The sequence below is a fragment of the Ostrea edulis genome, chromosome 9 (genome assembly GCF_947568905.1).
Source record: "Ostrea edulis chromosome 9, xbOstEdul1.1, whole genome shotgun sequence".
Classification (NCBI taxonomy): Eukaryota; Metazoa; Mollusca; class Bivalvia; order Ostreida; family Ostreidae; genus Ostrea; species Ostrea edulis.
In genome coordinates, this window is record NC_079172.1 from 15,044,448 (window position 1) to 15,070,100 (window position 25,653).

General features: G+C 36.3%; 1 protein-coding gene and 1 long non-coding RNA gene across 2 annotated transcripts; one reads left to right on the top strand and one right to left on the bottom strand.

The window, feature by feature from the left end:
* Positions 1–1,661: 1,661 nt before the first annotated feature.
* On the bottom strand, positions 1,662–21,166 carry LOC125658904 (actin-interacting protein 1-like). Its single transcript, XM_048890349.2, has 16 exons — positions 21,032–21,166; positions 15,837–15,958; positions 15,643–15,733; positions 14,282–14,429; positions 13,835–14,015; positions 13,548–13,625; positions 12,496–12,576; positions 9,577–9,668; positions 9,207–9,348; positions 7,155–7,236; positions 5,377–5,530; positions 5,058–5,136; positions 4,700–4,810; positions 3,860–4,033; positions 3,319–3,469; positions 1,662–2,939 (listed from the first exon to the last, which is right to left on the bottom strand). The coding sequence occupies exons 1-16, from the start codon at positions 21,048–21,050 to the stop codon at positions 2,833–2,835; spliced, it is 1,812 nt and encodes a 603-aa protein (XP_048746306.1). The 5' UTR covers positions 21,051–21,166; the 3' UTR covers positions 1,662–2,832.
* LOC130050062 (uncharacterized) lies at positions 16,493–18,099 on the top strand. Its single transcript, XR_008798449.1, has 3 exons — positions 16,493–16,874; positions 17,812–17,896; positions 18,031–18,099. It is a non-coding gene; the product is annotated as an uncharacterized LOC130050062 (long non-coding RNA).
* Positions 21,167–25,653: the final 4,487 nt, after the last annotated feature.

Below are 25,653 nucleotides of genomic sequence, written 5' to 3' on the forward strand. Positions count from 1 at the left end.
AAAATGCACTACAACACTTCAATTTCTCGATTTTATGACTGGGGACATCAAACTAGCAATGTATTTACAATATCTAAGGCTGCTTGTCAGCAGATATTACTAGTATTGGCTGGCAAAGTTTAGGCCTATGCTCGGTGCTTATGGCCATGGTGCAGGGAGAGGTCTTCATCGTGCTACACCTGCTGTGTGGCATGAAACGATGGTTTGTTTTACGTCCCGTCGAGTATTTTTTACTCATACAATGTACTGTGACGTCACCAGCTATAAGTGAAGTACCACAAATTTAGACTTCTGCATAGCACTTAAGGCTAATGAGGATTCTTTAGTCAACGCCTGTCGCGATACCGGACCTTCGTTTTAAGGTCATATCCGAAAGACCCGTGATTCTCACTTCCAAATGCCGAGCGTTTGGAGGAGCAATCACTACCCATGTTAACGTCTTCGATTTGACGCCGCCATGGCATGAGAAGGGCTCGAACAAAGAACATATTTCTAAATCTATTTTGGCATCCAAGGCACACATGTACAGTGTACGTCCGTTTATAAGAATCTATGACAAAACAGATCTATCTAACCTAGGTCAGATTCACATTAATTAATTAGGCTACGCGTCAGATTCATGATTTAAATTAGGTCAGATTCAACACGGTTATGCCAGGTTCATATGATTTAAATTAGGTCAGATTCATAGCTATGTCAAGTTCATATGATTTAAATAAGGTCAGATTCACATTATACATGCTACGTTTGAATCAATAATGTAGGTTTAAATAGATCCGATTATAATATTTATGATAGGCCAAGTTCACATTTTTAGTGTATCATATCATATTACAACTGCATCCTTATAATGAAGTTTTTAAAAAAAAAAATGTAATTTGGGAAATTTAAAATAAATCTCTACAAACACTACACAACCACCCATCTATATTTCACTTAATTCTCAGAAAGGTTGGTTGGTTGTAGATTGTTTAATGTCCCACTGGAGAACTTTTCACTCATCTGAAGACGTTCTCATAATGGGCACTTTCAGTCAAAACTTATCTGAAGCTTAAATCCTACCAGTATATAAATGATAATGAAACTTGCAAGGGTTGCTGACGTTCTTTGCTTCTACTACATGCCATCTCTCTCTACATGTACATTTGTACTACATACCATCTCTCTATCTCTCTCTACTACATACCATCTCTCTATCTCTCTCTACTACATACCATCTCTCTATCTCTCTCTACTACATACCATCTCTCTATCTCTCTCTACTACATACCATCTCTCTATCTCTCTCTACTACATACCATCTCTCTATCTCTCTCTACTACATACCATCTCTCTATCTCTCTCTACTACATACCATCTCTCTATCTCTCTCTACTACATACCATCTCTCTATCTCTCTCTACTACATACCATCTCTCTATCTCTCTCTACTACATACCATCTCTCTATCTCTCTCTACTACATACCATCTCTCTATCTCTCTCTACTACATACCATCTCTCTATCTCTCTCTACTACATACCATCTCTCTATCTCTCTCTCTTATCTTGTCTGACAAGAATGTACTTTATATAATTATTCTCACTGACCTCATATCCATTTCCTCTAAACAGAGTAACCATTCCAACTGTTAAATACAACCGCACAATTATAAAACTATAGCAAATATAAATTATTTTATTTTTGAAGAATTAATATAGGGTATGAATTTGATGATATGTAGATTCAATGCATTCAATACAATGATCAGTATCTACAAATCAACATACATCTATAAATCAAACAATACATTGTTCAGCATTAGAAAGCTCGAGACAATCTGGCACGTATCTATCACATCATCCTGTTCCCCATCTAAACGTAAATACCAATGCATAAACGAATATTTAAAATAACATCTGCAGTCTCATTAATTCATATTTCTTTTAGTTCATCTTCACTAGCCAAGGGTTCTAAACAGCTACTCTAATCTTGATCAGTGCAGTGGATCTCGAAACTCTTGATCCTTATACAAGCCAAATGGAAAGTGTTAAATAACCTTCTGTGCATGGTTTATGATAATAATTTTTCACATATCAAATTCTCCTTTACAGGAAGATAATAAACTACATTAATAACCCAACTTCTTTACCCTCTGTATCTGTGTAGGTATAAAATGTCTGGATTCCATGAAGATTATAAACTAGATGTAGATTTATATTATGGCATCACTCAATGAATAGAAGGATGATACATGGTAAATATTTACATGTTATAGAATTATAACTAACCGACACAATCCACAACATTGAAACAAAAATGTTAGTACAAGCTGGTAAGAATAACCCGCAACTTACAGAAAATATCACACCTCCAATCATGCACAATGCGTTGTCTGAAACTTTCATTATCTGAATATTGTTGACACGTTTACGAGACTTTATAAATTGCACATTTATAGGCACTCCAACACATGTTCATGTATATTGCAGCTAACCATTCAGAATTAACATTTTTTGGCTTTAAGTAAACCTTTTCCTCAAATGTTTTAGCACTTTTAATTCAAGACATACAGTAATACAAAAAAAAAATTATACATATTAAATACAAAAGTCACCATAAGAAAGATAACAGAGAATTAACATACATGTATAATGATGCAATTGAAATTTACAATTAATGCAAACATATTTCTATGGCTTAACTGTGTAGCATTTACTACGAAATTGCCGTAAATTCTTCATGAAATTTAATCTGAAAATATAAATTGTAAGTCGTTGCTTTTTGATGGCATGAACACTTTCACAAAAATTGCCACAGTCCTTATAAATCAATAGGTTTATACGTGTCTGATCAAAACTGCACCCGCCATTGTTTAATATTACTGTCATGTCCTGCTGATACAATGGTGTTATTGTTCAACCAGCGAACCCTTGTCGGATGACTCAGCTTGTGTGCAGCTATAAAACAAAATAACAACTTCTGAGTTACATGTACCACAATATCAATCTATAATTCTAACGTAATCTATTTCCAATCATATTCATGTTATCGCCTACACTGCTGTGGATTCCTAAATATACGCGAGGAATTTATTCGCACGTAACTTCATGAGCGGCAACACTGGCAAAATAAAATTACTCGCTTTTAATTTCCTGTTGCTAAAATACATGTAAGAACTCTCATGTAACAGACAGCACATGAATTTATAACCACACGATTTAACACATACGAGTAATTTCGCCATATTAAGTACTCGTGTAATATAAGGAATCTACAGAATGCTAGCGTACTAGTTTTCAGTTAGAAAATATAGACATGTGACATTACGGTACCTACCTTTAATCACCAGACTGCGGTCACTATGGGAACCTGTGGGTTTCCACACTCCAATGCTTTGATCGAGGGAACCAGTTGCAAACAATGATGAATCGGGGGACCAGTCAATACAGTTCACTCTCGCAGTATGGGTCGGATCACTAAACACCAACTGTACACAAAAGATTATTGCACTAATCATAAGCTTCTGATCATGATAATCTTTACAAAGAAATATAAGATTTTGTGAAGAATCCTTACACGGCATTCAAATAATCATATAAGAAAAAAATTAGCCTTTGTGGTAACAAAGCCCGCAAGATAGTAAATTGAATTCATAGTATATGTGAATATACTATCACAAAAGACTTTGTTATAAGGATTACAACTTCCAATACCAAAAACATCTCTTCTATAGTTCAAAAGATTTCACCAATGATATATTTTTAACACAGACAGACATATGGAGAAGACAAAGGCTTTGTGCTCCAAACTCTTGAAAAATCTGTTAAAGGTACACATACATTTTGCATAAAGCAATGACATTTTTGCAAGCACTCACCTGATAGTCCGGGAGTTTGAAGCATCTGACATATCTATCAGCCCCGGCTGTTGCTAAATACTCCCCATTGGGGGAGAACATTACATCACAAGCCATCCCTGTGTTGTCAATGGCCTGTGTCTCCTGGAGGGATCCATTGCCTTCATTGATAGAGTACAAGTGGATCTTTTTATCCTGTTAACCAAAAGAACATTACATCCATAAACAAAACAGATTAGAATTTGTACTTACAAGTTACTGCAGTCATGGTTACATTGTCATCATCATTTAGCCAAATTCCTGGACATAAATATATCACAAATCAATATCAAGTCCTCTTATGACAAGCAAGGGGTACTGATGACCTATTCTAATCCGGACCCCCACGGGATCAGCATAACTGAATATAGAGGCAACCTTGTTGGTGGGTAGTTGCTTTACAACGAGGAGACCCTGGTTTAATTCCCAATCCTGATACTGTGTCAAACCTAAGATGTTTACTACATATGTAAGCATTGTTGATTATTTCTTCACCAAGTGCCCCACATTAAACTGAAATTGACAGGTTTTCCAAATATGAACTTAAAAATGGAGGTCCCATGTTGTGGAAGGTATTAGCATAATAAAGAACCCTCATCGCCATGGCCATTAGCACCATGTGTAGGTAAAAATTTGCAATTTGTGGCACTTCACCTAAAATTGGTGACATCTCTAAATGAGTGAAAAATTCTAGAATTGGACATAAAACAACAACCAATACATACATTAAAGTCATAAAATCTTTAAACTATTGGTGCAATTTAATGGGCAGTAACTCTGTCAGATTCTAGATTGATGTAGAGATTCATTAATGTATCTTACCGCAGCACCACAGATTGCCACCAATGGCTGACTGGGATGGATAGCCACGCTGCATGGCTCGTATGGCACCGCCTGAGAGAAACATTTTGTCTTATTCTGGAAAACTGCAACCTAAAATCAGAATTAAATACTCAAGAAGGAATTGACATGTAATGAAAAATAAATGTACAAAAACATGTTTGCGAACCTTTGTTTTATTTTCTTTTATACTTTACAACGTATATACTTATCTCCCTTGAATGTCATACAATGAAAAAGGATTCAATTAATCCCTCTCATAAATATATATGAGTGTGTACAACATTTATTATTGGTATAAATCTTAAGAAATGTGATCAGTTTGTTGTGACATACTCACATGTTTGATACATGCCACCACCACAAATTTAGAACTTGCTGACACTGCCTTTGGCATAGACTCCAAACCTTGAGAAACTCTGAAATGAAAAAGTAAGCCTCACTTCAATGATGATATTGGTGGCATATACGGCTTTAAATTCACCCGGTTTATATTTAAAGGTCCGTGTCAAATTCACAATTTTAATGTCAATTCTATACAACTGTAACAGCTTGATTGTGCCAACAATGAAATTAAAACTGCAGAGAAACTAAGGCTGTTTATAGTATTAACAGCAACACTAGACGTGTAAAGGGATAGGTAAATTTTAAAGACTTACCCAAACTGCTTACTGCCGACATTAGAGAACATTATGATATCATCCATACCAACTGTTACTAATTCTCCATTGGCGATAACCATGTCCTGAATCTGGTTCTTGTGGCTGGTTCCCGTGAACCGATCATTCTCTCCCGTTTCAGCATCCCAGTGATCTTATCAAGGCTCAGGAAATTACACTCTTATCTAGTATTTCTGATATATATTATGTAACTGAAATCACTCTCTCAATATGATCCAGGCATATTGTTATCCAAACAAATTTGTTCTTGCATATATATATATATATATATATATATGTGGATAAATTATTCTACTCATTATACAACATATTATGTTTGAATAAAGCGATCCTGTACGATATAATTTTTCTTTCAGTGTCCCATCTATAAAGAAATTTTCTTGTATTTTGATATAAGTTGTATCACCAACTTCTTTCTGCAGCATTTCTAGTAACCATGGTAACTACAGATTATTTGCAGATAAACAGCAACAGTAGCTGTGAATCAAGTTGTATAGAATCAGCTACCGCTAGCTGTAAGTTCAGCTCAAAAGTGCTCTTCATTTCTTAATCCATTCTACATGTATATAATTAATTATTCAGTAAGCTGTATGTTCAGTTGATGCTGAATATTTAATTATATAGAATTAGCCAGCTGTAAGTTCAGCTCAAAAGTGCTCTTCATTTCTTAACCAATTCTACATGTACATGTATATAATTAATTATTCAGTAAGCTGTATGTACAGTTGATGCTGAATATTTAATTATATAGAATTAGCTAGCTGTAAGTTCAGCTCAAAAGTGCTCTTCATTTCTAAACCCATTCTACATGTATATAATTAATTATTCAGTAAGCTGTATGTTCAGTTGATGCTGAATATTTAATTATAGAGAATTAGTTAACAGTATGTTCAGATGTTGCTGAATAATTAATTATACAGAATTAGTTAGCTGTAAGTTCAGTTGTTGCTGAATAATTAATTATACAGAATTAGTTAGCTGTAAGTTCAGTTGTTGCTGAATAATTAATTCTACAGAATTAGTTAGCTGTTAAGTTCAGTTGTTGCTGTATAATTAATTATATAGAATTAGCTAGCTGTTAAGTTAAGCTGTTGCTGAATATTTAATTATATAGAATTAGTTAGCTGTAAGTTCAGTTGTTGCTGAATAATTAATTCTACAGAATTAGCTAGTTGTTAAGTTCAGATGTTGCTGTATAATTAATTATACAGAATTAGTTAGCTGTTAAGTTCAGTTGTTGCTGTATAATTAATTATACAGAATTAGTTAGCTGTAAGTTCAGTTGTTGCTGAATAATTAATTATACAGAATTAGTTAGCTGTAAGTTCAGATGTTGCTGTATAATTAATTATATAGAATTAGCTAGCTGTTAAGTTCAGTTGTTGCTGTATAATTAATTATATAGAATTAGTTAGCTGTAAGTTCAGTTGATGCTGAATAATTAATTATATAGAATTAGCTAGCTGTTAAATTCAGTTGTTGCTGTATAATTAATTATATAGAATTAGTTAGCTGTAAGTTCAGTTGATGCTGTATAATTAATTATATAGAATTAGTTAGCTGTAAGTTCAGTTGATGCTGTATAATTAATTATATAGAATTAGTTAGCTGTAAGTTCAGTTGATGCTGTATAATTAATTATATAGAATTAGTTAGCTGTAAGTTCAGTTGATACTGAATATTTAATTATATAGAATTAGCTAGCTGTACGTTGAGTTGTTGCTGAACAACTATTTACTCGGCGGTATGGAGGATACTGACATGAGAATCCTGGGCCCCTGCGGCTGAGTAGATTGTCCCGTCAGACAGAGCTAAGGCTGTGATTGGTTTGTTGTGACCCTGGGAAAGATGGAATATGAATAAGTTTATCAATTACTTATCATTTATCTACAAATATTCATTTTCAATTAAAGTTTTAAGCTTATAAGTTGTTATCAGACTACAAATAATGTGTGTATGAATCTATAAGTAGAATGTTCTAAGGTCTCCTTCACCATGTTTCCTAAAACTGTCATCCTCCCGACAGACGCCACACAGAGTAATTCAACTGTAAGTGATCGGTCTAAAACTGTCATCCTCCCAACAGACGCCACACAGAGTAATTCAACTGTAAGTGATCGGTCTAAAACTGTCATCCTCCCAACAGACGCCACACAGAGTAATTCAACTGTAGGTGATCAGTCTAAAACTGTCATCCTCCCAACAGACGCCACACAGAGTAATTCAACCGTAGCTGATCAGTCTAAAACTGTCATCCTCCCGACAGACGCCACAGAGTAATTCAACTGTTGGTGATCAGTCTAAAACTGTCATCCTCCCGACAGACACCACAGAGTAATTCAACTGTTGGTGATCAGTCTAAAACTGTCATCCTCCCAACAGACGCCACACAGAGTAATTCAACTGTAGGCGATCAGTCTAAAACTGTCATCCTCCCAACAGACGCCACACAGAGTAATTCAACTGTAGGCGATCAGTCTAAAACTGTCATCCTCCCGACAGATGCCACAGAGTAATTCAACTGTTGGTGATCAGTCTAAAACTGTTATCCTCCCGACAGACGCCATACAGAGTAATTCAACTGTAGGTGATCAGTCTAAAACTGTTATCCTCCCGACAGACGCCATACAGAGTAATTCAACTGTAGGTGATCAGTCTAAAACTGTCATCCTCCCGACAGATGCCACACAGAGTAATTCAACCGTAGGCGATCAGTCTAAAACTGTCATCCTCCCAACAGATGCCACACAGAGTAATTCAACCGTAGCTGATCAGTCTAAAACTGTCATCCTCCCGACAGACGCCACAGAGTAATTCAACTGTTGGTGATCAGTCTAAAACTGTCATCCTCCCGACAGACACCACAGAGTAATTCAACTGTAGGTGATCAGTCTAAAACTGTCATCCTCCCAACAGACGCCACACAGAGTAATTCAACTGTAGGCGATCAGTCTAAAACTGTCATCCTCCCAACAGACGCCACACAGAGTAATTCAACTGTAGGCGATCAGTCTAAAACTGTCATCCTCCCGACAGATGCCACAGAGTAATTCAACTGTTGGTGATCAGTCTAAAACTGTCATCCTCCCGACAGACACCACAGAGTAATTCAAATGTTGGTGATCAGTCTAAAACTGTCATCCTCCCAACAGACGCCACACAGAGTAATTCAACTGTAGGCGATCAGTCTAAAACTGTCATCCTCCCAACAGACGCCACACAGAGTAATTCAACTGTAGGCGATCAGTCTAAAACTGTCATCCTCCCGACAGATGCCACAGAGTAATTCAACTGTTGGTGATCAGTCTAAAACTGTTATCCTCCCGACAGACGCCATACAGAGTAATTCAACTGTAGGTGATCTGTCTAAAACTGTCATCCTCCCGACAGACGCCACACAGAGTAATTCAACCGTAGGCGATCAGTCTAAAACTGTCATCCTCCCAACAGATGCCACACAGAGTAATTCAACTGTAGGTGATCAGTCTAAAACTGTCATCCTCCCGACAGACGCCACACAGAGTAATTCAACTGTAGGTGATCAGTCTAAAACTGTCATCCTCCCAACAGACGCCACACAGAGTAATTCAACTGTAGGTGATTTATTCCAAATGTTTGATTCCATCCAGACAGAAAACATGCATAAATATTTTAGAATCCTCCAAGCCATGAAAAATAAGGAAGTCTCCCTCAGCTGTATGTACAATAACATGTCCTCACCTGTTTTGTACAGTAATAATCTCTCACCTTAAGTATGTGTTGTGGAGTTGAGGGATTGTTGCCTGTTTTGTACAGTAATAATCTCTCACCTTAAGTATGCGTCGTGGAGTTGAGGGATTGTTGAGGTCTAGGTAGTTAATGAAGCCTGACAGGGACACAGTGAGGATATTATCTCCCTGCCACAGACATCCCACCTGCATGTCTTCCACTGCTTTACCCATCTCAAATGTCCTACAGAGGGGAAGAACAATCAAAGACATACTCCTTTATTTTTAGCTTTAATTTCAAATAAATCAAGCATATTCCCCTGTCATTAAAATATGACTTTTCATTATTTCCTGAATGGTCTGTACATGTGGTTTTTTTTTAATTTTTACATATCTATGTATAGCTTTTCTTATAGATTCATTATGAACTTTTTACTACATTTGATAACTAATAGGAATCAGGGTAACATACTGAACTAATTCTCCACTTGGAACTTTGAAAATCCTGGCAGTTTTGTCTCCTGACACCGTCAGAACTTGCGAGCCATCACTGTTAAAACTTAGCTGGAAAAGGGAAACAATCCATTGATGTAGATTTCAAAATAACAAAATAACGTTATTTTCAATATAAACAATATTCTTTAGTGAATTCTTTTTTATCACTATCTTAACTTCCTTCTGTGTATTGAAAACTATTACACATTCTAAAATGTAAGGTACAAAACAAAGCACTGCTAAGGCACATGATGCACCTGTAACCTGTCTATAATTACATGTACATGATGCATAACTGTGTTTCATACTTGAAGTCACAACCTGTGATGACATCTTTGTAACTATATAGAAATAATATACCTGAAGTTCTCTATCTAGCCCTTAAATGTGCAAGATATGATCCCGACAGGACTTGAGTATCAATAGTCATAGAATTAATTATGATCCCGACATGACTTGAGTATCAATAGTCATAGAATAAGATATGATCCCGACATGACTTGAGTATCAATAGTCATAGAATTAATTATGATCCCGACATGACTTGAGTATCAATAGTCATAGAATAAGATATGATCCCGACATGACTTGAGTATCAATAGTCATAGAATAAGATATGATCCCGACATGACTTGAGTATCAATAGTCATAGAATAAGATATGATCCCGACATGACTTGAGTATCAATAGTCATAGAATAAGATATGATCCCGACATGACTTGAGTATCAATAGTCATAGAATTCCACGGGAACGTCACAGTGACCTATTTTTTGTTTCTTCTTTATTGGTGTTTTGTACACACAATAAAGCAAATGAATACAATCAAGTCTTATACATATAGAATATCACACTCTAATGTTGATCTCGGACCTGGGATTGGCCCCGAGAGTTGATCTCGGCCCGAGCCCGTAGGGCGAGGGCCGAGATCACTCGAGGGGCAATCCCAGGTCCGAGATCAACATTAGAGTGTGATATTGTTTATATCATATACCTAAAACACAAGTTGATAAACATTTTTTTTTAAATGGGGGGGGGGGGGTATTGACCCAAACATAAATACATGGTGTACTGTACAACGATATTTGACTATTTCATTCCTTCAGTGAGTTTACTTTAATGGTTATGTTTCCAGTACCATTGGCATTGTGAAACATGCTAAAGTCTGGGTTTTGTAGCTTTATTCCATTGCTGGTCACAATAATTGGATGATCAATCATGGACATCCCCTCATGTGGTCTAAAATCTGGACGTTTCAATTAACTGAACTGCATGGCTGAGAAACTCGTCATATCTATCGCTGTGCTGTTCATGTACATGTATATACTATTAAGCAGCTCCTAGGGGCTTGCTAATGAATACTAAAATTGGAAATAAGTGAATTATTTTTATTTCTTTTTTCGGATTTACCCTTCTCGCCCGTTTTCATTATTTCATATAATTTGTAAGAGTTGTAGAACTTTGTTTACGTGGCGTCATCGTATGAACGGGAATGTTTACAGATCTGATGCTGCTATTTATTTGCTTAGGGAATGTTACCTTATACTGAAGTAAGTTTTTTTTTTACCGCTTCCCATCTGTTTAGCATCTATAAGTCGTTGAAAAACGTCGGAAGATATTGGTTCTGCTTTTCTCGTTTTATTGCCAATTCCTCGGGATTTTAGATTTCAGAAATCGTTTTAAAACAGTTTTCTACATCAAAATTGCTGTAAATTAACATTTTATCTCCATTAGGACCGGGGATTTCTGAAAATGCTTCAGTATCACCCTCCATAATCCTCCTACTGTTATCTGTTGCATAGAATGTTGATTGTTTTGAAATGAAGTTAAACATGTTATTGTTCTAAATAAACAATTGTTACTTGGGTTACCCCCCTTTGCTTAGATACTCGCTACAATTTAGCACTGTTTTTGAAAACGTTTTTATTTAATTTTTCTGCTTAAATTTAAATTTTGTCGTGGAAGTAAGTATTATATTTGAAAAAAATTGTGTCTATTAACATCAGTTTTTAATGTAATTATGTTAGGTTTCAAAAGATTAAAGAAGAAATAGCCATTTGAAATTTGAGGGCGAGACAGCCCCTTGACAACGGGCCGAGACAGAGATATCTCGGCCCTTAGGGCGAGACAGCCCTACCTACTTGCAGTTGTCTCACCCTAGCCAAGATAGGTGTATCAGGGCTGATACACTACTAGGTATATGATATATGTATGTATCATTATGTGTAGATGGGAGATGGAAAAGAGTGAGGAGGGAGAGAAAGAAAGAGACATGGGCATGCTTTAAATGAATAGTAAGTAGTGGTGACCTATTTTTAGGTTATGTCAACCTCCCCCCCCCAACCCCCCCCCCCCCCCCCCCCACAAGATGCATCAGCTGGCCAGGTTTGATAGTCCTAGGCTTCACAGTGTGAAAGACATAACCAAGAGATAAAATAAGCTCACAGACAGATAATTCCAATGTTATTTATTACAATCATTTTGATTGGACAAAAATAAGCTAAATGGGAATTTACACATCAATAAATCCCAAAACGCTATGTACACATATGCTCCTGAAAACAAATAAAAGTGCGGGGAAACTATTCAAATTATTGAAATTGATAATACAGGGAACGAATTGGGATTATAAAAATCAAACATTCTTTTTCAAGAATTTATCGATGTGTAAACTCCGGACATTTTACTCACAAAAAAAAGTGCTTCTTTTATTCAGTTTGTGAGTAAAATGACCAGAGTTTACACATCGATAAATTCTTCAAAAAAGAATGTTTAATCCTATAATAAACAGGAGAGTCAATGTCTTACTACAGCTCATTTAAGACTGGGGTATAAAAAGATTATATTGATTAAAATTTGTACCTAGTGTACACATGTATATAAAGCATGTTACTCACAGCATAAACTCCACCATTGTGTGCTGTAGGTGACCCCAATTCTCCGATTTTTTCAGCAGTTTTTCCATCATATATGTAACACTGATGTGAAAGCAAAAGAAGTTTTGACATTAAAAGTTGTGATTAAGCATGCAAGCAAACCTCGCATATGCACATTATACTTTTTTGTGCTTTAAATTTTGTAATTTTGATTGGTTCATTTGATTTGGCCTGGAAGTTATAACACTTTTTTGAGCACGTTTTCATACTCAAACTAGAACTCTGTGCTCTACATCACACTCATACTCAAAAGTAAAGGCTATGAAACTTTTATAAAATCATTCTCATACTCAAATGGAGTATATGCTCAAGATTTTTTAAGTATGCTTTAGAGCTTGCTCAGAGTTGTACTAAAGAAAAATGGCTGAGTTCAGTAAAAGTTTTATAACCTCCAGGCCTGGATACTATAAAAAGTCTCTCAATTAGACAACATCCATAATACAGAAAATAATCAAACATAAAATTCAAAGTCTGATGCCGAAATATATGTGTACGATTTATAAACATTTTGGTTTGCACAATATCCCATTTAAATAAGTTTTACTGTAACAATAAGTTTTTTTACTGGACTGTATAAAAATGCCCATCATCAAAAATACTAAAATATTTCTTTGCTCAAGTGAACATTTTCCTCATTCATGAACATAACTGAAAAAGTATTTCTAAAATAGTCAATTGAAACTATTGGATAGGAAAATAGATTTGACAGAATATGGTGAATCAGTTTTTGAAAGGGCGTGGCCAGTCACACAGATCACTTCCTTCTGAATAGCTGTTAAGGACTACAGTATTACATTATGTACTTCTGAATCGTTGCTATGGACTACAGATTTACTGTTGCATACTTCTGAATCGTTGCTATGGACTACAGATTTACTGTTACATACTTCTGAATTGTTGTTATGGACTACAGATTTACTGTTGCCTACTTCTGAATCATTGCTATGGACTACAGATTTACTTTTATGTACTTCTGAATCGTTGCTATGGACTACAGATTTAATTCTACGTACCTTTTTGTCAGCACTACCACTGATGAATACTTCTCCTTTTGGGGAATAACGGACAACATTTACAAAGTTGGTGTGGTCCTGTAGATGAAAACATTAATAATAATGGCAATCGATATTATTGTAAACTTTCATGGTTTTTCATAATACTAACAGAGATTTCTAATGTAAACACAGTGAAATATTAAAAGCATTAGGTTTGTAACATATGTATAGGATTTTAATATCTATCTATATCTTGACCATTTCCACAGCCTGATTGTCTGAGCTATGCATACACTATTCTTCACCTTTAATGCGACTTTGAATTTAAATGGTGGACCTTCATAAAAGCACAAACTGTTGTCTTCGCTAGCGCTGACCAATCTGAAAGGTCGTTCTGGGCGGAAACTAATGTTATTGACATCAGCACTGTGACCAATCAATTCACCTAAGGAATTCCCACTGTCAGCGGTGAAGACATGAGAATACCTGAAAAGACAAAATGGTAATTTCTTTACATGTAACATGGAGAGTACATAAATCCAATAAAAAATTAATGAAAAATTTGTATATGTTACCAGTAATAAGTCAGCACTATATCCATATTTGATCATTTTGGCACTGTCAATTAATTTGAACCAACATTGCATAATATATCATATCTACGATAGCAATCTAACTGATACTGCCTTTCTTTCCTGGGTCTTTAAATCTGAAATTGAACACTGATTGTAATGACTGATTTGATTGGTTACTTTTGGTTTCCATGTCCACCTGCAGCAAGCCTTTGACTATCACCTGACCAAGCTATATCCTTTATCTCTCCTGCAAATGGCTGGTATTCATTTTTCAAAATGTGCTCCTTATTAATAGTATCCCAAACTCGAACTTTACCCGCCATATCTGAAACAGGTAAAGGGGAGTAATTTTTCTGCTACAGGAAAAACAGATTACTGATGAAAATATAACAAAAATGATGCTCCTTTATCAGTTCTATTGAGTTAATGGAAAGCACCCTCTGTAAAACTCATTCATTATTTATGTACCAGGGATGCAACAGGTGCCCAAAATAACCGAAATCGCGAGTCGTGTTGTTTGGATTGGATTTGATTTCATTTTTCTGTTTGGTTCAGGTCCATTTCTTATGATAGAATCATGATTAGAAATCTCTTTAAACAACATGCTGTCAAAGTCTAAAATGTGGTTGTATTTTGATTTATTGTCCAATGCTGGCATTGTAGATCACAATGACAGCATGTTAGATATTTCAGACACAGTTAAAATAGGCCACATGATCAACATCGTCAACGACAAATACTTATACCGAAAGCATGGAATGGAAACAAGTAGAAGTGACAGTGTTGTTTTTATCACCATGGATGTCAAGCCTAGACCAGAGTCCACGTCCGCAAGTCATTATTGTAGCAAAATACAAATAAAGGTTTTTGATTTTATAAACTTGTATATATTTTTTTAAAACAACTACATACTGACATGATTCTGCAGAAAGGTAGAAAAAGCAGAAGGAAGGTTTGAAGGTCTGCCCTGGCCGAAAATGGATATTTTGACTTTAAGAAGCTTTCCCAGAAAATGAGAGTAACTAAGTAAATATTGTTTCCCTAACTTAGTCTCTTAGGTACAGGTCCTTCACAATCTACCAACACTCGACTAAAACGTTCTTTAAAAGCTGGACATTATCAATGGCTTTAACATTGCTGTCATCTCTGTACTACTTTTGCAGACATTTTTGTAAGGCCTGCGTGTTTACAATCAGTGTACACTCTGCTGTTTGGGTGATATCATAATGATTCAACCAATCAATAAGAATACAATGAGGAAATACTGACCGGATATTCTGTAAAATATAATTCGTAAATGGTGAAATTTATTGAATCTTGAAATTTCTGGAAGCGGGATTGTTATATAGAGAATGGATTTTTCCTGAAAGTGGAATTCCGCTTTAAAGCGGAGAAAAATCATGTCTGTATATAGACCTGAATTAAGAAATCCTTAATTGGAACCATGACAGCCCTATTATGTACCAGCCTGTCAGATGAAAAATTATAGAGTTATTCCATTTATGCTCAACAGGGATAAAAAAAAGTTTGAATCATACCTCCTGATGCTATGTAGAATCCACTGGGCGAGTAGGCAGCACATGTTGTCTGAGTTGAATGCTCAGTGTAGATATCAGACATGGCTGGATTCTGAAAGTGAAGAAAACAAATTGTTCATCGTGAAATGTTAGCAGACTGGAGAATATTCACATGTGAGTGATGACAAGCAAGCACTGTTAAACAAAACACCTACCTCTATCTCCCGAATTATTACACTGTTCCCATTTGTGTACAGCATGTTTTTTCCCTTGGGGTCTCCATTGAGGACCAGTGCTTTACCTCTTGTTGTCCTGGGTAAACTTGCGAAGCACTTAACTGCAGGAAGAACATATTTAAAATTATTAAAAGTATGGCATCCTGACAGTCATATCATCATTGCAAACTTCGCATTCTAGACACAGTCGTACAAATTTCATAAGCAATTCTATATAACTTTAAACTATGCGACATTAAAGTAAATCATAGCGAGCCAGGAAGAAGCACTGGTTTACACTGCAAGCTCTAATGACCAAATGAAAAAGTCGGAGCTGAAGATGTACATTCATCAACAAATATTCTTTGACACAATTCGAGAAACCCTTAAGAAAAAAAGGTGGTGATCTAAACAGAGTCATCGTTCCTTATCTCAAATTACGAATCTACAGAGACTATCTCAATTTCATTCTTGACTTATGGTCACTGACAAAATGCAGCGCTACACATCAGGTCTAATGTAATACCAAATCAAGACGATGATTCATGAAGAATATCATGGTCTATGTTTTAATGTCTTAAGGTAGAGACCGATAGCAACCACGTGATCAGTAAAAATCGTGTATTTTCACGTGAAATTATTTTTCGGAATTCCGTACATCGCCATAGAGTAGTTGAAAAACAAGAAGGGGTTCCGAAAGTACAAGTTGTTGCTGTGACTGAATCGATGATTGAGAGGGTCGTCTCGACGAAAGATATAGAAATTTGGCCATAGTTTAGATTAGGAATACGTCAATGTAATAATAGTGGACTAAATGTTTCGTCCGTGCAGAATGGCACTTTTTACCTCACGAAATTCACCACCATGCATAGCTGCGCTACGTAAACAAAGTTGTTGATGTAGCGTGATCGTGATGTCCGAGTGCTGCGAGTTTCAATACTGTTTATGTAGTCATTGAGAGTTTAAACAAAGTTTCTTCTGAGAAGAGGAATTCGATGGATGCATTCAACGTGGACAACGAAATCATAATTTCGTTTGGTAAGTGAAAAAAATGGCAAATTGAATTTGTATTCAACCCACTTTTCCTCTGCTATTTCACAACGCGATTTTATAATAACATCTATAAACGCACAATTTGGAGCTGTTTCATTTTTTGTGCATTTATGTATTCCATATGTGCCCAAAATATAACTCCTACATGTGCATGTAATTGTAAATGGATGTCATGTATATGCCAGATTTGGAAAAAAAATAGGGCTCTCACAAGTTTGAGGGGGGGGGGGGGGGGGGGGGGGGGGGGGGGGGGGGAGAGTGTTGCACTTAAATTCTATTTGGTATAAATGATAGTACTTATAGTATCTTGAAATTTCATTGACCTAAGAGATATTTCAAATCTGGGGTTTCATGTTTCATGCAAGCATGTAGGTCTACAAAACTTTATTTAAAATATTTGTAAAATCACAAGCCCCCCTCATAGGCAAATAAATGTATTGTATGAAAATAAGATATGTATGTCCTTCTCTTGACCCACACTTTGATATTATTAGAATGAACTGGCAGTTTATGAAAACATATCTGTCATCTCATATTGTAATATGATAATTATGATGTTTATTCACCTCATTAAGGACCCGGGGGTGGGAGGGTATGTACAGTTTAAATAGAAGGTAACTATAACAATATGAAATAAATAACAATCATGCAGATGTACTACTACTGCAAGAGTTCACATTGCTGCACTGCACACATTTAACATACATGTAGTGTTACATATGTAATACTGATTTCAGACAAGATTTTAAAAATTAACATAATAAAATACATGTTATGTGTGTAATTTTCAATATATCAGCATTTTAAAGTTCACTAAACATGCATTGAGACACACAATTTTAAAATTGACATTGTCTGACACAGTATAATTAATGATTAATACTGACTGTGCAAATATTAATTATGATGATTTTTTTCTAAGCATCATCCTAAGGACCAGTGCAAGTTGAAATGGGCTTCCAGCCAACAACTTCAACAGCAATTTGCCATGAAAATCAGCAAGAAAGGTACAATATTTTCTATCTTAGTAAGATAGAATTTTTCATTTTAACACCAGACATTTATAAAGACAATTCTTAGTATATTAGATATTCATCTCTTTTTCAATATTTGAATATACAGAATATATTTTTTATAACAGGTACTTCATTTACATTGATGATGTCATATCCCCTGGACCCCACAACTTTACAGGTTACAGAGAAAATTCTCGAGAGAGACGTTAAACAAGATACAATCAATCAATCCATGGGTCGATTGGGTAGAAATCTTTCCATTGATATTAAATATAAAGTTGTTATTTAAACATATTTGGTGCACTATGCTGTATAATCATATCAATTTCTTATAATAGGTAATCGTGTCTGGTTATTATAAAAAAATGTATGAAAAATAACTAAATATTAATGCAATCATTGTGAGTGCAAAAAGGTCAATCGCAAGAGCACATACATAAATGCATTGGCGGATATGTGGGGGGGGGGGGGGGGGGGGGGGCAACCGACGCGAGCCCCCCTAAAATTTTCAAGTTTAAAGTAAATCATGGTCTCTTGTTTAGAGAAATATATACGATAAAAGCCATAATTTCCTCCACTCTCAGAGAAATAAATGTCTGACAAAATCTTTTGATTTATTGAATTACTTTTAGTGGGAGAACTGCTACTTTTTCCAAAAACCCTTAAAATTTGCGTTATTTTATTAATTTCACCTTATTAAAAATGACAGAAAATAATAAAAATTACTACATAGGAGACATATTTTAAGCCCTAAAAAATCTGTAAAATCCAGGAGTTTCTGGGGAATCGCCCCCCCCCCCCCCCCCTTCAAGGCGGCCCCCAGACCCCTGCCTCATACAGTTGTACCCCCCCTCCCAACTTCAATTCCTGATCCGCCCCTGAAATAGCTTATAGAATCCTTCTTATTGTCATGTTCAATTTTCAAAGAGGTAATTTGGGAATGCTTAAACATTCTAAGTTATAAAAAGGTCAGTAGTTTATCTCTGCTGGCTGAATCTTTCTTCTCAATGCACCGAGTGCAATTCATGACGTCTATGTTCCTGCTCATTCTTTCTCCTCCATACCATGCAGTATATTAAAGGGGTTGGGATGTAATGGAGACATTTGTTTTAACAAATATAAATTGTATTTCAATTTTTTGTGGGGATTTTTATTTGGGAAAACTCTTGATATTAATCATCAAATATGATGACGTATGATAAATCTATATTCTGAGTGTAAGTGCACAAAGGTCAACAACGAGAACTACAACAAAATATAAGCTAAAATTTGAAATACATACTTTCTGTATTATATTTATTAATTTAAAAAAGGTATTACAAAGAATCTTCGAATTTCAGCAAGCTGTTTTTGATGGATTGTTTACAACATCTTTTAATAACCCTTTTTCTTACGAAAATGTGTAGTTTGTTAAAAGGGGGTGGGGTTAGGAATTTTTTGCTACTTCCATATTGAGCCCCATTATGGTGTATACTTTTTTTCATATATTTTACTTACTAATAGACTGACCACTTAATGAAATAAAATAAGAAATTTGATGGGTAATTTTTTTGCAGCGCAAGCAAAGGTATGACCCTGTGTGCAAATATTGTGCACTGTTTTAAGGTAATTGGCCAATGTAGCTCTGTTGAAGTAATGTTGTTGCATGTTAATAATGATTGCTGAACTTGAAATTGAAGTGTAATATACAATTATGTGAAAGGTTGTTTGGAACCATATATTATCCTTTTTACAATAAAAATGTTATAGCTCTATTTGTATATTGCTCTCTACTTATTTTTCTTCACTTTTTACGCTTTACAAGGACTAAAGAAGGTGTTGTTAAAATCGCCATATTTCTCAAAAACAAGGTCGATTACCTACATTGATTTTTTATTATGTTTTATATCGAAGCTTCATTATAAACATATATCAAAATAAAAAAAATTCAATGGTTATTTTTTTTAGCATCAACCTATCAATCTCTACCTTAACACAACTGTAGCAGTGGCCAATTTAAATTAGGAGTTTGTATTGTGGAACAGAAAACACATAGCTCGGTTTTTTCCACATGTGAAAATAGCAACTGCTCATATACCAATATCAAATCTTTGGCATCCTCAGTTTTTGATGCAGGTGCATGACTATGAAAATCAAGCATGCCATTTACCATGACAGAGAAATTCATTATTGTAGGCCTCCTTATGAAAACACGTAACTGTAAGCTTTACATCAAATGATCGTGATCAACTTAATTAATTTGGAACTTGTGAATGGATCTCAAGGTACAGTGTATCCTTACCTCAACAACAAAAGGGGGCAAACATGCAGCAGTTTAGTTCTTCTTATGGGAATGTTGAACTGTTAAATCACTTTGTTAATTAAAAAATAAAACCATTACCTCATGGGGATGATGAGATAATTATCAGGATAATCACAGTAGACTTCCTAATTACATGTACAAAGAGAAAGTGCAATTTTCATAACACTATTGGGTATTACGGACCAAATCAACCACCATTGAGCTTAGGAGAAAATACGAAGGCCTATAATATATTTATGCACTTCCACTTGTAAAACACTAAAATTTAGTCTATTGTTTTAGATAAGACACCTCCTACCCCGATATTGCATGGTGTGCAACCCACTTCCCTAAGAAAAATTTCTGGATCCGCTCATGTACATCGTACAGATCGATCTACGCTCGTTCTAACGGTAGCTCTCCACAAACGAACCAGAAAATAATGAGTAAACAGCATAACTTGCTATAATAAACAATGACATCTCCTAACTACATTCAATATTTGCGCTGACATGTGAAACTTGGGGCTAGGAGAATTGTTTTTTCTTAGGGGAGGGGCCAATGATTCAATAAACACCGAAATGCTCTACTTTTAAATATCAAAGGAGCTTCAAATGTTTTCCTTAGCTAGCATACAACAATAACACTTATGTCACGCCTGAGAAAATATGTTGTTGTGTTACTTAGTATATTATTGTCCTGTACATAGTTATACAGGCCTAGTTTAGCTTCCGCACGGAGAAAATTCGAACTGATTTTTTTTAACCGCCTACTCAGCATCTGGACCTATAGATGCAAACGCTTATTCCTCTTGAATATTTCTATACTATTTGAAAGTTACTTACTTTGTTCATAGCTCCCCATTTTCAGAAAATTTGCAAATAATATCAACTCAATAGAATTTATAGAGATCTACACACCGGCCTATCAATCCGGAAATAACCCAACTTCACACATGCGCTGTCAGCCAAGGGACTTCCTTGTTTCCATATATGGTGAAGCAACCTGTTGCCAAACTTTTCAAAATGATTAAATAAAACAAATGTCACTATGAGTCATATTTAAACAAATCCTTACGTTTCTGACCAAATAAAGACAACTTTAGAATTAGGGACGAAGAGTGTAAAGCATACCTGCAGAAAGCTCATGAGAGTTGTCCTTTTCTTCAACTTTATCAATATTCAACGTACCCGTCATGAGTATACACACTATATTGGTTTTCAAAGATATTTCAAAATGATAAAGTCTTCAATGTCAAATACTACGTAAACAAATTGATAATGTAATAATCTGCAATTTAAAATTGATACCTCGTACATTAATTACACTACCAATTCACAATTACAAATCATCCATTTTGAATTACAAAATTGACTGAACATTTTCTTTCTGCAAAAAAAAAAAAAAAATAAAATAAAAAAAATATGGAAATGCAATAGATCAGACCGGAATTCAAACATTGGACCGCTTAAATTTAATTGTGGTCCCCACCAGGTGTTAATTTGCACTGAACTAGGCCACGTGTATCTGGTCGGGTTTCAGACAATTGCTTTACCTAATATCATCTGAGCTACGGGTATACCGTCACCGCCGATCAAACCCACCTAACAATGCTACGTTTTCGCAATCAGAACTGGTTCCATTATCATTTATAAACTGAGAATATAGACTGTACTTCAGTCAGAATTGAGAATTTGTATATACACATGCAGATCATTGGCTTGCTAAAACTTCACAAATCATATGTGATTGACATTTCATATATATATTATTTTGAATGTTTGTCCCGTGAGTACCCTTTGCCTGTCGGATGAGACTGCGAAACCGTGGCCCCGTGTCATAGTAGGTGGGCACGATAAAGATCCCTCCCTGCTCAAAGGTCGTGTACATAAGCGCCGAGCATATATAGGCCAACATCTTGCAGCCCTTCATTGGCACTGGTGATGTCTCCATGTGAGTGAAAAATTCCCGAGTGTCCGGGACGTTACACATGAATGTTTTATTGTTATTGATGTGTTGACGGTGGTTATTAAATGGCTTGACCACTGGGTAGGGACAGGGGCGGATCCAGGAATTGTGGTTACGGGGGCACCACTTTATGAGGCAGGGGGTCTGGGGGCCGCCTTAAGGCCCCCAGTGGGTCCAGGGCGAAGCCCTGGTGGGGGCCCCTGACGCTCCTGGATTTTGCAGGTTTTATAGAGCTTGAAATATGTCTCCTATTTAGTCATTTGTACTATTTTCTATAATTTTTTATAAGGTGAAATTAATAAAAATGACGAAAATGTTTAAGGGTTTTTGGAAAAGAATTAAGTTCTCCCAATAAAATATTTCAAGAAATCAAAAGATTTTGTTATTCATTTCTCCGGGAGTGGAAGACATTATTGCTTCTTTTATCGTTTTGTACATTTTTCTAAACAAGATACCACGATTTACCTTAAATTTGAAAATTTTAGGAGGTGGTGTCCTGTATATGTGCAATGAGGTTTTGAAATTCTCAATATTGCCCTTGTGGCCAAATGGAGGTACAAAAAATGTTCTTTCTAAAAAAAAACACCTGGTTCTCAGAACTTCTCATACATTTTATGCAGTAGCCAAATCATCTTTTGGAAGATAATTGGTAGTGCCCTGTAGATGTACTAAAGAGTTTTACTAACTAGTGGTAAAGTGGACACACAGGTCTTCTGTAAGTCCCCAGATTCCCAGGTACATTGGTATTGACAGCATATCATACACCGATCTTTGCAGGAACTGGTGTTTTCAATATCTCACTCAGCTGTTCCGTTTCCCCTCTGGTCCAATTTCTTTGGCTCCTCTTATCCACTGCCTAGATGTACATCGCGTCTTCTTCCTGTATTATTGTCTCCTATGTAAACGTGAAGATAACGAACAGTGATCAATCTCATAATTCCCATAAAGGAATAGGGCGAACACGGACTAGAGGTGGGATAAGGTGCCTAAAAGAAGTATTTAAATTTGTCATAAACTTGAGTTGCTAGTTTGCCGTTAATACATGCATACGGTGTGTATATCTCCCAACTGATTCGATACCCACGAGCATGATCTGTGTATAATCAGTTTTTAAATCGAGGTAGCCTACTTACTCCGGATCCGTTTAACTGAAAAGCACAGCGGGTTCATGGTGGATATGACCGGTCAATATGTAATGCTTACTCCTTCTAGGCATCTGATATCACCTCTGGAGTGTCCATCTTTTCCCGGCTCTGAATTCTGTATTCTTTATGGGATTTATGAGATTGATCACTGTTCGTTATCTTCACTTTCCATGTAGTCCTTACTTCCTGCTTGTCTGAAAGTGCCTGGGTTTTGGGCCTTTGGCCTCTCTTTGTCCCGCCTTTATTAGTAGATTTATCGCCATGACAAATAGAATACCATCACGTCACTATCCCTTTCTCTAGCTGTTATGAAGTCTTCAGCTCTGAATCTTAGAGCTCCCGTGGGGATGCGGGTTAGAATAGGTACTCGTATCCCTTGCTTATCGTAAGAGGAGACTAAATGGGACGGTCCTTCAGATGAGAACCAAAAAAACGAGCTCCCATGTCACAGCAGCTGTAGGACAATAAAGATCCCTTCATGTTCAAAGGCCGTAAGCGCCGAGCATAGGCCTAAATTTTTCAGCCCTTCACCGGCAATGGTGACGTCTCTATATGACTAAAATATTCTCAAGAAGAACATTAAATGATCTACAATCAATCAACTGAATCGTAGAACGTCTCTTTCGAGACCTTTTCTCTCATATGGAGACGTCAACAAGACCGGTGAAGGGCTTCAAATTTAGGCCTATGCTCGGCGTTTGCGGCCATTGAGCAGTGCCATACCTATTGTGACACGGGACATCGGTTGTTACATTCCACCTGATGCCGAGCATTTGGCGATGGAACTGTCACTATCTGTTTTAACGACTTAGGTCTGTCGCGGCAGGGAATCGAACCCTGACCTTCCGCATGCGAGGCGAAGACTCTAACTTCTCGGCCACGTGGCGGTAACCGAATCTTAGAAAAATATTTGAGATAATCCTTTATGAATGTTGTGATCATCTCTGGTATATGGTAGTGCTGAAGTGCGTGTTTGTATGAACTTATTTGGAATTGTTACCATTTGCGTTTTCTAGCTCTAGCAGACAATAATGAGACCCTCTTTCGTCTCCTTCATTAGTAAAGAAATGACTGTGCTCTATGTCACAGATGGACGAGCTGACTGCAACCATAACAACCTGACAGTAGACCAATTCATTAAAATGTCACAATGTAGATAGCAAAGAGTTTATTATATACAATATCTAATGATTAATATGATCCAAGTGCCACTGTTATCCGTTGTCTTGACTTATTGGTATAGACCTCTGTGGGTTCCCTTGACCGATGTACCCGTTAATGGTGCTTGATTGCCTTGTGCTACACGTACTCTCTCTCTCTCTCTCTCTCTCTCTCCACTTCTGCATACATACATACACTGGATCAGGATAACTGTAGAACCAGAGGGAGGGGGCCTGTTTTGACACACATACATAATATGTAATATGATATTATTTGTAAGCACAACACATAAATACACACACAATATTACGGTATCTTATTTGCATAAAGGTGAAGACAACGAACAGCGATCAATCTCATAACTCCCACAAGGAATACCAAAAAAAACAGTTGGGCAAACACGGAGCCCTGGACACACCAGAGGTGGGACCAGGTGTCCAAGAGGAGCAAGAATCTTCAGTCGACCGGTCACACCCGCCGCGAACCCTATTTCTTGATCAGGTAAACGAAGTAACCCGTAGTCAAAATCAGTGTGCCATGAAAGGCCTAATAGATATGAAACACGTTAGACAGCATTTGACCCAATGATAGGTTGTATTGGCAAACTAGATCATTGTATAAAGACCATAGACTTTGCGAAATGCCTACTCTAAACGAGACTGTTGAAACCCCTGTAACATCAACTTGTTTGGCAGTAGCCTGCATCGATTTAAAAACTGACCATACACAGACTAAGATCTTGCGTATCGAATCAATTGAGAGATATAAACACCATATTCAGGTTAAAATGGAATATTGCTACATAAATATGGGAAGTTGACGATGGAGAAGCTGAAATCATCCCGTTTGTTATAAAGTTGAGTTGTTAATTTGCCATCAACATCCATCCTCAATAAATTACCCAAGTACGACGCAGATGTGGAGGACTCCGTGGTGTCTTTTATCTCAAGTTCACAGGGATATCCCCTGTCGACCGGTATGTCGATTCGAATCGACATACCGGTCGACAGGTGATGCTTATTCCTCCTAGGCACCTGATCCCATCTCTGGTGTGTCCAGGGGTCCGTGTTTGCCCAACTATCTATTTTGTATTGCTTATAAGAGTTATGAGATTGATTACTGTTCGTTATCTTCACTTTTCATGAATGAAAATGATGATTTTTAGTAGATGAAATGTCGTCGATATATCTAAA

Excerpts from the sequence above, each read along its gene's own strand:
- LOC125658904 (XM_048890349.2), bottom strand. Across the intron at positions 13,626-13,834 it reads AATTCAAAGTCGCATTAAAG|GACCACACCAACTTTGTAAA; the intron begins GTGAAGAATAGT and ends TTTCATCTACAG. Across the intron at positions 9,349-9,576 it reads CCAAGTGGAGAATTAGTTCA|GACATTTGAGATGGGTAAAG; the intron begins GTATGTTACCCT and ends TCCCCTCTGTAG.